Source organism: Panulirus ornatus, chromosome 6 (assembly GCF_036320965.1).
Source record: "Panulirus ornatus isolate Po-2019 chromosome 6, ASM3632096v1, whole genome shotgun sequence".
Classification (NCBI taxonomy): domain Eukaryota; kingdom Metazoa; phylum Arthropoda; class Malacostraca; order Decapoda; family Palinuridae; genus Panulirus; species Panulirus ornatus.
Genome location: NC_092229.1, coordinates 26711297 through 26729598, shown reverse-complemented (window position 1 = coordinate 26729598; position 18302 = coordinate 26711297). Strand labels below are relative to the sequence as shown.

Below are 18302 nucleotides of genomic sequence, written 5' to 3'. Positions count from 1 at the left end.
GCACTTTCACATTGAATGTCTCTTTTGCATGCCTGTCAATTAATGTGTAAATCAGTAATCCCCACTGCCCATCTTTCTTGCATACATACATGTATTTCTGTATGTCCCTCTTTTTAAACCAGGTATTCCCCATCACCAGTTCTTTTTCAGCACACAACTCCACAAGCTGTTCACCATTTCATATACTTTATTGAATACCCCATGCTCCCCAATTATATGAGCACACATTATTCCTCTTCACATTTAAATCACCCATTACTTATATCTGGTCTCTTACATCAAACCTGCTGACTTACTCTCTTAGCTACTCCCAGAACACTTGCCTCTCATGATCATTCTTCCCATGACCAGGTGTATAAGCTAAAGTCACCCATCTTTCACCATCCATTTTCACTTTTATCCTCATCAGTCTAGGGCTCATTTCCTAACACTTTATCACATCCTCCCACAACTCCTGCTTCAGCAGTACTGCTACTCCATCCTTATCTCTTGTCCTCTCACTGACCCCTAACTTTGCTCTTTAAGAGATTTCCAAACCATTCATCCCCTTTGCTCTTGAGCTTCATTTCACGCAGAGCCAAAACATACAGCTTTCTCTCATCAACCATACTACCTATCCCATTTCTTCTCATCTTGGTTACATCCACGTACATTCAGACACCCCAGGCTGAGCCTTCGAGGAGGATGAGCTCTTCCTGCTTGGCTACTTCTTCTTTTCCATGTTTTAGAAATTGAATACAATAGGGGAAGGATTCCTAATCCCCATCTTGCCCCCTTTAGTTGCCTTCTGTGATATGCACAGACTATTGTCAATATGAAAAACTTTGCGCTTACTGATATTTAATCAATTTGCCACCCATGAGCCCAGTCCATGTGCTTGATTCAGCAGATGTTCATTTTCGGTAGTAGATTTATGTATGATATTGATAGTTTGTAATGCAAATTGGTATTTAAATTCATTTTCTTTTTTATGAATAATGATTCTTGCTGTTTACTAACTTTATTGAATTCATTTTATATTTATTTATTATACTTTGTCGCTGTCTCCCTTGTTAGCAAGGTAGTGCAAGGAAACAGACGAAAGAATGGCCAAACCCTCCCACATACACATGTATATACATACACGTCCACACACAGCACATATACAAATCTATACATTTCAACGTATACATATATATACACACACAGACATGTACATATATACACATGTACATAATCCATACTATCTGCCCTTATTCATTCCCGTCGCCACCCCGCCACACATGAAATGAAAACCGCCTCCCCCCGCATGTGAGCGAGGTAGCGCTGGGAAAAGACAACAAAGGCCACATTCGTTCACACTCACTCTCTAGCTATCATGTATAATGCACCTGAAACCACAGCTCCCTTTCCACATCCAGGCCCCACAAAACTTTCCATAGTTTACCCCAGACGCTTCACATGCTGTGGTTCAATCCATTGACAGCATGTCGACCCTGGTATACCACATCATTCCAATTCACTCTATTACTTGCACGCCTTTCATCCTCCTGCATGTTCAGGCCTCGATCGCTCAAAATCTTTTTCACTCCATCTGTCCACCTCCAATTTGGTCTCCCACTTCTCCTTGTTCCCTCCACCTCTGACACATGTATCCTCTTGGTCAATCTTTCCTCACTCATTCTCTCCATGTAACCAAACCATTTCAAAACACCCTCTTCTGCTCTCTCAACCACACTCTTTTTATAACCACACATCTCTCTTACCCTTTCATTACTTACTCGATCAAACCACCTCACACCACATATTGTCCTCAGACATCTCATTTCCAGCACATCCTCCCTCCTCTGCACATCTCTATCTATAGCCCATGCCTTGCAACCATATAACATTGTTGGAACCACTATTCCTTCAAACATACTCATTTTTGCTTTCCAAGATAATGTTCTCGACTTCCACACATTTTTCAATGCTCCCAGAACTTTCGCCCCCTCCCCCACCCTATGATTCACTTCCACTTCCATGATTCCATCCACTGCCAAATCCACTCCCAGATATCTAAAACACTTCACTTCCTCCAGTTTTTCTCCATTCAAACTTACCTCCCAATTGACTTGTCCCTCAACCCTACTGTACCTAATAACCTTGCTCTTATTCACATTTACTCTTAGCTTTCTTCTTTCACACACTTTACTAAACTCAGTCACCAGCTTCTGCAGTTTCTCACACGAATCAGCCACCAGGGCTGTATCATCAGTGAAATGATTTTTTTTTTTTTTTTTTTTTTTTTTTTTATACTTTGTCGCTGTCTCCCGCGCTTGCGAGGTAGCGCAAGGAAACAGACGAAAGAAATGGCCCAACCCCCCCCAATACACATGTATATACATACGTCCACACACGCAAATATACATACCTACACAGCTTTCCATAGCTTACCCCAGACGCTTCACATGCCTTGATTCAATCCACTGACAGCACGTCAACCCCGGTATACCACATTGCTCCAATTCACTCTATTCCTTGCCCTCCTTTCACCCTCCTGCATGTTCAGGCCTCGATCACACAAAATCTTTTTCACTCCATCTTTCCACCTCCAATTTGGTCTCCCTCTTCTCCTTGTTGCCTCCACCTCCGACACATATATCCTCTTGGTCAATCTTTCCTCACTCATCCTCTCCATGTGCCCAAACCACTTCAAAACACCCTCTTCTGCTCTCTCAACCACGCTCTTTTTATTTCCACACATCTCTCTTACCCTTACGTTACTCACTCGATCAAACCACCTCACACCACACATTGTCCTCAGACATCTCATTTCCAGCACATCCATCCTCCTGCGCACAACTCTATCCATAGCCCATGCCTCGCAACCATACAACATTGTTGGAACCACTATTCCTTCAAACATACCCATTTTTGCTTTCCGAGATAATGTTCTCGACTTCCACACATTCTTCAAGGCCCCCAGAATTTTCGCCCCCTCCCCCACCCTATGATCCACTTCCGCTTCCATGGTTCCATCCGCTGCCAGATCCACTCCCAGATATCTAAAACACTTCACTTCCTCCAGTTTTTCTCCATTCAAACTCACCTCCCAATTGACTTGACCCTCAACCCTACTGTACCTAATAACCTTGCTCTTATTCACATTTACTCTTAACTTTCTTCTTCCACACACTTTACCAAACTCAGTCACCAGCTTCTGCAGTTTCTCACATGAATCAGCCACCAGCGCTGTATCATCAGCGAACAACAACTGACTCACTTCCCAAGCTCTCTCATCCCCAACAGACTTCATACTTGCCCCTCTTTCCAAAACTCTTGCATTTACCTCCCTAACAACCCCATCCATAAACAAATTAAACAACCATGGAGACATCACACACCCCTGCCGCAAACCTACATTCACTGAGAACCAATCACTTTCCTCTCTTCCTACACGTACACATGCCTTACATCCTCGATAAAAACTTTTCACTGCTTCTAACAACTTTCCTCCCACACCATATATTCTTAATACCTTCCACAGAGCATCTCTATCAACTCTATCATATGCCTTCTCCAGATCCATAAATGCTACATACAAATCCATTTGCTTTTCTAAGTATTTCTCACATACATTCTTCAAAGCAAACACCTGATCCACACATCCTCTACCACTTCTGAAACCACACTGCTCTTCCCCAATCTGATGCTCTGTACATGCCTTCACCCTCTCAATCAATACCCTCCCATATAATTTACCAGGAATACTCAACAAACTTATACCTCTGTAATTTGAGCACTCACTCTTATCCCCTTTGCCTTTGTACAATGGCACTATGCACGCATTCCGCCAATCCTCAGGCACCTCACCATGTGTCATACATACATTAAATAACCTTACCAACCAGTCAACAATACAGTCACCCCCTTTTTTAATAAATTCCACTGCAATACCATCCAAACCTGCTGCCTTGCCGGCTTTCATCTTCCGCAAAGCTTTCACTACCTCTTCTCTGTTTACCAAATCATTTTCCCTAACCCTCTCACTTTGCACACCACCTCGACCAAAACACCCTATATCTGCCACTCTATCATCAAACACATTCAACAAACCTTCAAAATACTTACTCCATCTCCTTCTCACATCACCACTACTTGTTATCACCTCCCCATTTGCGCCCTTCACTGAAGTTCCCATTTGCTCCCTTGTCTTACGCACTTTATTTACCTCCTTCCAGAACATCTTTTTATTCTCCCTAAAATTTAATGATACTCTCTCACCCCGACTCTCATTTGCCCTTTTTTTCACCTCTTGCACCTTTCTCTTGACCTCCTGTCTCTTTCTTTTATACATCTCCCACTCAATTGCATTTTTTCCCTGCAAAAATCGTCCAAATGCCTCTCTCTTCTCTTTCACTAATACTCTTACTTCTTCATCCCACCACTCACTACCCTTTCTAATCAACCCACCTCCCACTCTTCTCATGCCACAAGCATCTTTTGCGCAATCCATCACTGATTCCCTAAATACATCCCATTCCTCCCCCACTCCCCTTACTTCCATTGTTCTCACCCTTTTCCATTCTGTACTCAGTCTCTCCTGGTACTTCCTCACACAGGTCTCCTTCTCAAGCTCACTTACTCTCACCACCCTCTTCACCCCAACATTCACCTTCTTTTCTGAAAACCCATACAAATCTTCACCTTAGCCTCCACAAGATAATGATCAGACATCCCTCCAGTTGCACCTCTCAGCACATTAACATCCAAAAGTCTCTCTTTCGCACGCCTGTCAATTAACACGTAATCCAATAACGCTCTCTGGCCATCTCTCCTACTTACATAAGTATACTTATGTATATCTCGCTTTTTAAACCAGGTATTCCCAATCATCTGTCCTTTTTCAGCACATAAATCTACAAGCTCTTCACCATTTCCATTTACAACACTGAACACCCCATGTATACCAATTATTCCCTCAACTGCCACATTACTCACCTTTGCATTCAAATCACCCATCACTATAACCCGGTCGCGTGCATCAAAACCACTAACACACTCATTCAGCTGCTCCCAAAACACTTGCCTCTCTTGATCTTTCTTCTCATGCCCAGGTGCATATGCACCAATAATCACCCACCTCTCTCCATCAACTTTCAGTTTTACCCATATTAATCGAGAATTTACTTTCTTACACTCTATCACATACTCCCACAACTCCTGTTTCAGGAGTATTGCTACTCCTTCCCTTGCTCTTGTCCTCTCACTAACCCCTGACTTTACTCCCCAGACATTCCCAAACCACTCTTCCCCTTTACCCTTGAGCTTCGTTTCACTCAGAGCCAAAACATCCAGGTTCCTTTCCTCAAACATACTACCTATCTCTCCTTTTTTCACATCTTGGTTACATCCACACACATTTAGGCACCCCACTCTGAGCCTTCGAGGAGGATGAGCACTCCCCGCGTGACTCCTTCTTCTGTTTCCCATTTTAGAAAGTTAATACAAGGAGGGGAGGATTTCTGGCCCCCCGCTCCCGTCCCCTCTAGTCGCTTTCTACGACACGCGAGGAATACGTGGGAAGTATTCTTTCACCCCTATCCCCAGGGATAATATACATATATATATATACATATACACATACACACACATACACATACATACGCACATATACACACACACACACATACATATATATACCTATGAAAAATGTAAGAAACAATTTAGAAAACTGAAACTTCTAGCTTGAAATGAATGAAAAAAATGAATGTCACATAATGGTTCAACCTCTGGCTATGGAAAAAAGGAAATGTATAATTTATTTACACAAACGTCAAAAGCAGTTCTCATCAATTTAACCACTGTATCAATAAGCTTGAATGCCTAAGCTACATTTTTCTCCAATTTCTCTATTTTCCTTCACATTTTCAATTGTGTCTGAAGGTTCTACTTCAAGAGTGATTGTTTTTCCAGTAAGGGTCTTCACATCTTGGTTACATCCACACACACTTAGGCACCCCACTCTGAGCCTTCGAGGAGGATGCTTTACTTGTGGTGCTGACTTCCCGTAAACGGTGGCTTGTGTGAGAGCAGCAGTTCCTAAGGTCCGGCCCTGGGCGACTTCCTTTTCCTAAGTCCATCCATATATTATGTGAATGGTGAGCGAGGTAGCGCTGGGAAAAGACAACAAAGGCCACATTCGTTCACACTCACTCTCTAGCTATCATGTATAATGCACCGAAACCACAGCTCCCTTTCCACATCCAGGCCCCACAAAACTTTCCATAGTTTACCCCAGACGCTTCACATGCTGTGGTTCAATCCATTGACAGCATGTCGACCCTGGTATACCACATCATTCCAATTCACTCTATTACTTGCACGCCTTTCATCCTCCTGCATGTTCAGGCCTCGATCGCTCAAAATCTTTTTCACTCCATCTGTCCACCTCCAATTTGGTCTCCCACTTCTCCTTGTTCCCTCCACCTCTGACACATGTATCCTCTTGGTCAATCTTTCCTCACTCATTCTCTCCATGTAACCAAACCATTTCAAAACACCCTCCTCTGCTCTCTCAACCACACTCTTTTTATAACCGCACATCTCTCTTACCCTTTCATTACTTACTCGATCAAACCACCTCACACCACATATTGTCCTCAGACATCTCATTTCCAGCACATCCTCCCTCCTCTGCACATCTCTATCTATAGCCCATGCCTTGCAACCATATAACATTGTTGGAACCACTATTCCTTCAAACATACCCATTTTTGCTTTCCAAGATAATGTTCTCGACTTCCACACATTTTTCAATGCTCCCAGAACTTTCGCCCCCTCCCCCACCCTATGATTCACTTCCACTTCCATGATTCCATCCACTGCCAAATCCACTCCCAGATATCTAAAACACTTCACTTCCTCCAGTTTTTCTCCATTCAAACTTACCTCCCAATTGACTTGTCCCTCAGCCCTACTGTACCTAATAACCTTGCTCTTATTCACATTTACTCTCAGCTTTCTTCTTTCACACACTTTACTAAACTCAGTCACCAGCTTCTGCAGTTTCTCACACGAATCAGCCACCAGGGCTGTATCATCAGTGAAATGAATTTATTTGCCTTTATTGAATATATGTACGGTCGATGGGAGAAATTTTCAAATTTTTGTGCTTTTGTTGATATAAACCATTATTTCTCTATCTCGTATGGTTTTTACAGAATTTCACTGCATTATCTAATTCTTTTAGTTCTGATACATCTTCAGCTCATGTCAATATGTAGCAAAACATTTTTCCCTCTTAGTAGTGGAACTGGATTTAGGACATGAGTTATGTCTTCAATTGAGGTTATTAATGGTTACTTAATTGATGACTTGAGGTTAGCAGTCCTTTCTGCTCATATGTGTCATGAGTTACGTGAGCTGAGCTACAATGAGGGGCTGATGGTTACAAATTTGCCTACTATGGAGGGGAGAAGAGTCAGGGTTACTACTCTCATGTTTCTTAATCAGTTAGATGATGACAACAGTGAGCAATTCTTCCTGAGATGCAGTAATAGAGTAATCAGAAGTCATAAGAGGTAAGTAAGTAGCTTGCGAAGAAGTGCTGTGATGAAATTAGAAATGCCATCTGTATACAGATGTTTCAGAAGTTGTTTGATGGAAAAGAACGTTTAAAGAGATGGGGCCCTTAGGAGTGTAGACCTCTTTTTTCATACTCTACATTTAGGCCACTAAATATAGGAAATTACTGGAAGCTTTCTTTTTGTTGTTCTGTTTTATCTAATGATTGTTTAATGGCATTTGGATTATTGGTATAAGACTTTTCTTATTGCTGAGATGGTAGCTTTTAAAAGAAATTTCATTAAGATCAGAGTTATTGGACTTGTGTTAATGGTGTTTCTGTTGTGAAGTGTTGGTGAGATTCCTTTTTGTACATGTATGTTTTACAAGGATTACTAAATTGGGTAGCAAAAGAATATGAGTAAGGGCCATGAGATATAGATGAGATTTGCAGGAATGCAAAGGTATTTATATTTCTTTTTTCGAATTGTGCAGAATAAGGTAATGCTGGAAATATTTTTTTATCATTCTTAGAGCCACCCTTTATAGACAGCAGAAGGTAAAGAGAGTAAAGGTCTCTGTTACAAGTTATGTATTTCTATTTCAGTTTTTGAGCCAATGATTGATCGAGTGTGTGACCCAGACTGGATCAATCAAAGATTAGTATCGTACCTGAGGCAACAGCATGCAGCGGAAGAACTCCATCGTCGCACTTACATGTATGCAGCTAGTTATGAAGATTTCATCACACTCATTCATGATTCTACTGATATTCATGATCTTGAGCACCTCAGGTAATGTTATTTTATTTTGCTGCTCAAGATGCTTGTCTTAGAACAGTAAACTTGTTATATTGGCATATCAAAACTACCAAGTGTACTTGTATATTTGCTTTTCAGAATATTCATTTTATGCTTTTATTTCATGTATGTTATACCTATACATTTGTTTTTCTTTCTTTATTTATTTTCCTTTAACTTGATTGAGAAACGGATGTCCACCTTCTCTGTGTGTCCATCATCTGAAATGGAATTGCTTAGATATGGAAATGCCCAAAGAATAAACATGTATCTCCATCAGTTACATTTATACTTTTGTTTTTTTATAGTGAGGTACACATATTTACATATATATATATATATATGTAAATTGGTATGCCTTTTTTTGCTGTGCAACAGAGGGGCTTATTTGGAACTTCCTCTGAATGCCCTGACCAAAGTTCACCTTATATTCTTTCATCTCTGACACCCAGTCACTCTAGGAACTCCCTCAAGGGAGTGGCCATAGGAAGAGAGTCCCCATAATGGGTGAACTCTATTGCCTCTTCCAAGCCTTTAGTGCATCACCCTTAACAAGCCATTGGCAGAGGGTAGCTCTTGTGCAATGTTTCCACATCATCCTACCTAATGTTCCCACCAACTATGTCTACCTAATGTTCTTGCCTAAAGTTCCAACCAACAACTTCTATCTAATACTCCCACCTGATTTTTCTTCCTACTACATCTACCTAATGCTTATGTGGTTGTTTCATCCTGCATGGTCTTTCCAGCTCATCTCTGGTCTGGCCTGCTACCTATTATCTCTTGTGTCTCACAAATACTTTCTCGTGTCAGTCCTTTTATCTCACTTTTTTGTCATGCTTGATCACTATTTCCTGCATTAGCAAGGTAATGCCAAGAACAGACTTTATTGATTGATAATTTCCATTTTATTTATCTCTGCTTCATAAATTAGTCTTTAATCTGCTAATCTCAAATGCCTTTATCAAAAATATATCTAAGCCACTGTGACATGCCTGTCTGCTTCCCAATCTAGAGCCTTTTTTTTATGTAACATTCATATCTGCACTCTAAGATCCAGAAACACCCTTTTTGCAATTGCATTCAGACATGTCACCTTTCAGTGCTTTTTAGAGCAACAGGAAGTCACTTCTAGTTTAGCCTTCATAGTGGTACTTTAAATTTTATCCCATTAACCCCTCCAGATGTCAATTTTTATATGCTCCTATCAACTCATTACTACATTGCAGAATGGCAAGGTACAATTTCCTCTAAGTACCTTTTATCGTTATTACCTCTTTGCATTCCAACTCACATTTTGTCATACTTATGCTTTTGTTCTTTAGTACCATGTTGGCATCAGATATGGAAATTTTGCAGTATTTTAGAATATCTAAGTTTTAGAAGAAAAGGATTCTTAGCAACTATTTGAGAAAAGCATAAAAGGAACATACTTCTTAACCTTCCCCATTAAGACAGTTTAGAACAGTTAAGTCAGACAACTTCAAGAAAGTGAAATGAACTATAAGAGAATCAGACTTGTGACTGTGAGCCAATGAGACCAAATTTATACATGATAAAGTTTGCATATTAGGATCCAGAGCACACAAAAGTAAGATGGGTAGCATTCTCTGGGTGAGTACCTACGAAGAGTACTGAATGAATAAGGCAGAGATACACTTAAATTTACATTTCCATTCATCAAGAAGGGCACCTAATGATCTCCATTATCCACTCCCAACTATGACCAAGAAGCTAGCAATTAAGATATTCAGTGGCTTCTTGCGTACATTTACAGGTACCTCTCGATTTATATATACTTAAGTTATGCCATTATCAGAGTAATGGGTAAGGATCATTTACAATTTTTTTACTTTACAATGGCTTTAGTTTGAAATAATGCACTCATTACTGGACTAGCGATAATCACACACACACACGTCATGGATACAGTGTTTGAAATTTATAGGTATGTATATGTGTGTGTGTGTGTGTGTGTGCATTTATGTATATACATGTGTATGTGGGTGGGTTGGGTCATTCTTTCGTTTGTTTTCCTTACGCTATCTCGCTAACGCGTGAGACGGCAATTAAGTATGATAAAAAATAATAGATATTCAGGTACACCACCAATTTTCCGGCACTCTTGATTCCAAAGCTGTGCCAATTTAACCATTTTCCCGGACCAACCGTGGTCACATAATGATAATTCATCAACACACCTCTAACCCACTAATTATACATCTTCCATGTGTCTAAAGTATACCATGGACTGTTAGAAATTTAAATTAAGCAAATATTAAATGTAAATTACATAGATAGTTGAAATACATTATACACCTGCTCAGGACTGAGGCGCTCGTCATCTATGAGTTTTGCAAATTCATCCACATACTCGGCAGCTACTTGTCTTACAGACTGCTTTCCTCTGCACACTTTATTCATGGAATTTCCATGACGCTTCTTGAATCTTTGAATCCATCCTTCACTATAGTCATACTTATATTGTAATTTAAGTTCTTTATAAAACAACTTAGCCTGGTCCATTATCATGCTACCTGACAAGTCCACTCCATCACTCCCACACTGTCAAGACCATTCCATCATCACTCGATCATGCTCAGTACTCTTGCCAACTTTCATAGTTTTTCTAATCGTCATTTACTTCTTGGAATCGTTGTCTGCATAGAATTTCAATATTTTCTCCCTTTGCTTCTTTATGCTTCTTATATCATAAATAGTTGATGAACCAATACTGTAGATGTCACACAGCTTGCACACCGAAACACTACAGTCCATTTTTTTCAACAGTTCTGCTTTATCTTGGATACGTTTCACACCACGATTAACATTGTCATATGTTTTAGAAGCCATAGCTAGGGTTAAATTTCAGCAAAATAAGCTGAGAATCTCACAGAATTGCGGTATCACCACCAACAAGTGCAATTTAAAGAATGAAAATAAGTGCGCCCTACACACAATGCCATCTGTAGCCACCCAGTAAACTAGTCTAGTGGGTAATTTCAAGATCCCTCATGTAATTTTGTCTGGACTAATGGAGGTGCCAAACCATCGGTTGCTAGAAAATCAGTGGTGTACCTGTATATATGGGGATAGGGGAGAAAGAATACTTCCCACGCATTCCTCACGTGTCATAGAAGGTGACTAAAGGGGACGAGAGCGGGAGGATAGAAACCCTCCCCTCCATGTATTTTAACTTTCTAAAATGGGAAACAGAAGGAGTCATGCAGTGAGTGCTCATCCTCCTCGAAGGCATAGATTTGGGTGTCTGAATGTGTATGGATGTAAACAAGATGAGAAAAGAGGAAACATAGGTAGTATGTTTGAGGAAAGGAACCTGGACGTTTTGGCTCTCAGTGAAACGAAGCTCAAAGGTAAAGGGGAAGAGTGGTTTACGAATGTCTTAGGAGTAAAGTCAGGGGTTAGTGAGAGGATGAGAGCAAGGGAAGGAGTAGCACTACTCCTGAAACAGGAGTGGTGGGAGTATGTGATAGAGTGTAAGAAAGTAAACTCTTGATTGATATGGGTAAAACTGAAAGTGGATGGAGAGAGATGGGTGATTATTGGTGCATATGCACCTGGACATGAGAAGAAAGATCATGAGAGGCAAGTGTTTTGGGAGCAGCTGAGTGAGTGTGTTAGTAGTTTTGATGCACAAGACCGGGTTATAGTGATGGGTGATTTAAATGCAAAGGCGAGTAATGTGGACGTTGGGGAATAATTGGTGTACATGGGGTGTTCAGTGTTGTAAATGGAAATGGTGAAGAGCTTGTAGATTTTTTTTCTTTTTTTTTTTTTTTGCTTTGTCGCTGTCTCCCGCGTTTGCGAGGTAGCGCAAGGAAACAGACGAAAGAAATGGCCCAACCCACCCCCATGCACATGCCTTGATTCAATCCACTGACAGCACGTCAACCCTGGTATACCACATCGCTCCAATTCACTCTATTCTTTGCCCTCCTTTCACCCTCCTGCATGTTCAGGCCCCGATCACACAAAATCTTTTTCACTCCATCTTTCCACCTCCAATTTGGTCTCCCTCTTCTCCTCGTTCCCTCCACCTCCAACACATATATCCTCTTGGTCAATCTTTCCTCACTCATTCTCTCCATGTGACCAAACCATTTCAAAACACCCTCTTCTGCTCTCTCAACCACGCTCTTTTTATTTCCACACATCTCTCTTACCCTTACGTTACTTACTCGATCAAACCACCTCACACCACACATTGTCCTCAAACATCTCATTTCCAGCACATCCATCCTCCTGCGCACAACTCTATCCATAGTCCACGCCTCGCAACCATACATCATTGTTGGAACCACTATTCCTTCAAACATACCCATTTTTGCTTTCCGAGATAATATTCTCGACTTCCACACATTCTTCAAGGCTCCCAGAATTTTCGCCCCCTCCCCCACCCTATGATCCACTTCCGCTTCCATGGTTCCATCCGCTGCCAGATCCACTCCCAGATATCTAAAACACTTCACTTCCTCCAGTTTTTCTCCATTCAAACTCACCTCCCAATTGAATTGAACCTCAACCCTACTGTACCTAATAACCTTGCTCTTATTCACATTTACTCTTAACTTTCTTCTTTCACACACTTTACCAAACTCAGTCACCAGCTTCTGCAGTTTCTCACATGAATCAGCCACCAGCGCTGTATCATCAGCGAACAACAACTGACTCACTTCCCAAGCTCTCTCATCCCCAACAGACTTCATACTTGCCCCTCTTTCCAAAACTCTTGCATTCACCTCCCTAACAACCCCATCCATAAACAAATTAAACAACCATGGAGACATCACACACCCCTGCCGCAAACCTACATTCACTGAGAACCAATCACTTTCCTCTCTTCCTACACGTACACATGCCTTACATCCTCGATAAAAACTTTTCACTGCTTCTAACAACTTGCCTCCCACACCATATATTCTTAATACCTTCCACAGAGCATCTCTATCAACTCTATCATATGCCTTCTCCAGATCCATAAATGCTACATACAAATCCATTTGCTTTTCTAAGTATTTCTCACATACATTCTTCAAAGCAAACACCTGATCCACACATCCTCTACCACTTGTGAAACCACACTGCTCTTCCCCAATCTGATGCTCTGTACATGCCTTCACCCTCTCAATCAATACCCTCCCATATAATTTCCCAGGAATACTCAACAAACTTATACCTTGGTAATTTGAGCACTCACTCTTATCCCCTTTGCCTTTGTACAATGGCACTATGCACGCATTCTGCAAATCCTCAGGCACCTCACCATGAGTCATACATACATTAAATAACCTTACCAACCAGTCAACAATACAGTCAACCCCTTTTTTAATAAATTCCACTGCAATACCATCCAAACCTGCTGCCTTGCCGGCTTTCATCTTCCGCAAAGCTTTTACTACCTCTTCTCTGTTTACCAACTCATTTTCCCTAACCCTCGCACTTTGCACACCACCTCGACCAAAACACCCTATATCTGCCACTCTATCATCAAACACATTCAACAAACCTTCAAAATACTCACTCCATCTCCTTCTCACATCACCACTACTTGTTATCACCTCCCCATTTGCGCCCTTGTAGATTTATGTGCTGAAAAAGGACTGGTGATTGGAAATACCTAGTTTAAAAAGAGAGATAAACATAAGTATACATATGTAAGTAGGAGAGATGGCCAGAGAGCATTATTGGATTATGTGTTAATTGATAGGCATGTGAAAGAGAGACTTTTGGATGTTAATGTGCTGAGAGGTGCAACTGGAGAGATGTCTGATCATTATCTTGTGGAGGCGAAAGTAAAGATTTGTAGAGGTTTTCAGAAAAGAAGAGAGACTGTTGGGATGAAGAGAGTAGTGAGAGTAAGTGAGCTTGGGAAGGAAACTTGTGTGAGGAAGTACGAGGGGAGACCGAGTACAGAATGGAAAAAGGTGAGAACAAAGGATGTAAGGGGAGTGGGGGAGGAATGGGATGTATTTAGGGAAGCAGTGGTAGCTTGTTCAAAATATGCTTGTGGCATGAGAAGCGTGGGAGGTGAGCAGATTAGAAAGGGTTGTGAGTGGTAGGATGAAGAAATAAGATTATTAGTGAAAGAGAAGAGAGAGGCATTTGGACGATATTTGCAGGGAAATAATGCAGGTGACTGAGAGATGTATAAAAGAAAGAGGCAGGAGGTCAAGAGAAAGGTGCAAGAGGTGAAACAGAGGGCAAATGACAGTTGGGGTGAGAGAGTATCAGTAGATTTTAGGTAGAATGAAAAGATGTTCTGGAAAGAGGTAAATAAAGTGCATAAGACAAGGGAACAAATACGAACATCAGTGAAGGGCTAATGGGGAGGTGATAACAAGTAGTGGTGATGTGAGGAGATGGAGTGAGTATTTTTAAGGTTTGTTGAATGTGTTTGATGATAGAGTGGCAGATATAGGGTGTTTTTGTCGAGGTGGTGTGCAAAGTGAGAGGGTTAGGGAGAATTATTTGGTAAACAGAGAAGAGGTAGTAAAAGCTTTACAGAGGATGAAAGCTGGCAAGACAGCAGGTTTGGATGGTATTACAGTGGAATTTATTAAAAAAAAGTGGGTGACTGTATTGTTGACTGGTTGGTAAGGTTATTTAATGTATGTATGACTCATGGTGAGGTGCCTGAGGATTGGCGGAATGCTTCCATAGTGCCATTGTACAAAGGCAAAGGGGATAAAAGTGAGTGCTCAAATTACAGAGGTATAAGTTTGTTGAGTATTCCTGGTAAATTATATGGGAGGGTATTGATTGAGAGGGTGAAGGCATGTACAGAGCATCAGATTGGGGAAGAGCAGTGTGGTTTCAGAAGTGGTAGAGGATGTGTGGATAGGTGTTTGCTATGAAAAATGTGTGTGAGAAATACTTAGAAAAGCAAATGGAATTGTATGTAGCTTTTATGGATCTGGAGAAGGTATATGATAAAGAGTTGATAGAGATGCTCTATGGAAGGTATTAAGAATATATGGTGTGGGAGGCAAGTTGTTAGAAGCAGTGAAAAGTATTTATCAACGATGTAAGGCATGTGTACGTGTAGGAAGAGAGGAAAGTGATCGGTTCTCAGTGAATGTTGGTTTGCGACAGGGAAGCGTGATGTCTCCATGGTTGTTTAATTTGTTTATGGATGGGGTGTTAGGGAGGTGAATGCAAGAGTTTTGGAAAGAGGGGCAAGTATGCTGTCTGTTGTGGATGAGAGAGCTTGGGTAGTGAGTCAGTTGTTTTCGCTGATGATACAGCGCTGGTGGCTGATTCGTTTGAGAAACTGCAGAAGCTAGTGACTGAGTTTGGTATCATGTGTGAAAGAAGAAAACCAGAGAGTAAATGTGAATAAGAGCAAGGTTATTAGGTACAGTAGGGTTGAGGGACAAGGCAATTGGGAGGTAAGTTTGAATGGAGAAAAAGTGGAGGAAGTGAAGTGTTTTAGATATCTGGGAGTGGATTTGGCAGCGGATGGAACCATGGAAGTGGAAGTGAATCATAGGGTGGGGGAGGGGGCAAAAGTTCTGAGGGCGTTTAAGAATCTGTGGAAGTCGAGAACGTTATCTTGGAAAGCAAAAATGGGTATGTTTGAAGGAATAGTGGTTCCAACAATGATATATGGTTGCAAGGCATGGGCTATAGACAGAGTTGTGCGGAGGAGGGTGGATGTGCTGGAAATGAGATGTTTCAGGACTATATGTGGTGTGATGTGGTTTGATCAAGAAAGTAATGAAAGGGTAAGAGAGATGTGTGGTGGTAAAAAGAGTGTGGTTGAGAGAGCAATGAAAAAGATTTTGAGTGATCGGGGCCTCAATATGCAGGAGGGTGAAAGGCATGCAAGGAATAGGGTGAATTGGAACGATGTGGTATAATTGGATCGACGTGCTGTCAGTGGATTGATCCAGGGCATGTGAAGCGTCTGGGGTAAACCATGGAAACTTCTGTGGGGCCTGGATATGGAAAGGGAACTGTGGTTTCGGTGCATTATACATGACAGCTAGAGGCTTTTCTAAGTATTTCTCACATACATTCTTCATAGCAAACACCTGATCCACACATCCTCTACCACTTCTGAAACCACACTGCTCCTCCCCAATTTGATGCTCTGTACATGCCTTCACCCTCTCAATCAATACCCTCCCATATAATTTCCCAGCAATACTCAACAAACTTATACCTCTGTAATTTGAGCACTCAATCTTATCCCCTTTGCCTTTGTACAATGACACAATGCAAGCATTCCACCAATCCTCAGGCACCTCACCATGAGTCATACATACATTAAATAACCTTACCAACCTGTCAACAACACAGTCACCCCCTTTTTTAATAAATTCCACTGCAGTACCATCCAAACCCGCTGCCTTGCTGGCTTTCATCTTCCGCAGAGCTTTTACTAACTCTTCTCTGTTTACCAAATCATTTTCCCTAGCCCTCTCACTTTGCACACCACCTCGACCAAAACACCCTATATCTGCCACTCTATCGTCAAACACATTCAACAAACCTTCAAAATACTCACTGCATCTCCTCACATCACCACGACTTGTTATCACCTCCCCATTAGCCCCGTTCACTGAAGTTCCCATTTCTTCCTTTGTCTTACGCACTTTATTTGCCTCCTTCCAAAGCATCTTTTTATTCTCCCTAGAATTTAATGATACTCTCTCTCCAACTCTCATTTGCCCTCTTTTTCACCTCTTGCACCTTTCTCTTTACCTCCAGCCTCTTTCTTTTATACATCTCCCACTCATTTGCATTATTTCCCTGCAGAAATCGTCCAGATGCCTCTCTCTTCTTTTTCACTAATAATCTTACTTCTTCATCCCACCACTCACTACCCTTTCTAATCAGCCCACCCCCACACTTCTCATGCGACAAGCATCTTTTGCGTAAGCCGTCAAGCTTCCCTAAATACATCCGATTCCTCCCCCACTCCCCTTACGTCCTTTGTTCTCACCTTTTTCCATTCTGTACTCAGTCTCTTCTGGTACTTCGTCACACAAGTCACCTTCATAAGCTCACTTACTCTTACCACTCTTTTCACCCCAACATTCTTTTCTGAAAACCTCTACAACTCTTCACCTTCGCCTCCATAAGATAATGATCAGACATCCCTCCAGTTGCCCATTTCATCATATTAACATCCAAAAGTCTCTCTTTCACACGCCTATCAATTAACACGTACTCCAGTAACGCTCTTTGCCCATCTCTCCTACTTACATATGTATACTTATGTTTATCTCTCTTTTTAAACCAGGTATTCCCAATCACCAGTCCTTTTTCAGCACATAAATATACAAGCTCTTTACCATTTCCATTTACAACACTGAACACCCCATTTTCACCAATTATTCCCTCAATTGCAACATTACTCACCTTTGCGTTCCAATCACCCATCACTATAACCCAGTCTCTTGCATCAAAACTGCTAACACACTCACTCAGCTGCTTCCAAAACGCTTGCCTCTCATGATCTTTCTTCTCATGCCCAGGTGCATATGCACCAATAATCACCCATCTCTCTCCATCCACTTTCAGTTTCACCCATATCAATCAAGAGTTTACTTTCTTACACTCTATCACATACTCACACCACTCCAGTTTCACGAGTAGTGCTACTCCATCCCTTGCTCTTGTCCTCTCACTAACTCCTGACTTTACTCCCAAGATATTCCCAAACCACTCTTCCCTTTTACCCTTGAGCTTCATTTCACTCAGAGCCAAAACATCCAGGTTCCTTTCCTCGAACAAACTACATGTCTCTCCTATTTTCTCATCTTGGTTACATCCACACACATTTAGACACCTCAATTTGAGCCTTCGAGGAGGATGAGCACTCCCCACATGATTCCTTCTTCTGTTTCCCATTTTAGAAAGATAAAATACAATGTGGGGAGGGTTTCCAGCGCCCCGCTAGTGTCCCCTTTAGTATCCCCAGGGATAAGATATATTTATATATATTTA

General features: G+C 41.4%; 1 protein-coding gene across 1 annotated transcript in view; it reads left to right on the top strand.

Moving 5' to 3' along the window:
- Window positions 1–18302, top strand: part of LOC139749133 (sorting nexin-25-like) — a 455484-nt gene that overhangs the window by 63763 nt on the left and 373419 nt on the right. The window contains 1 exon segment of the mRNA XM_071662758.1: window positions 8135–8321. Within this exon segment, the coding sequence (XP_071518859.1) occupies window positions 8135–8321 (187 nt within the window).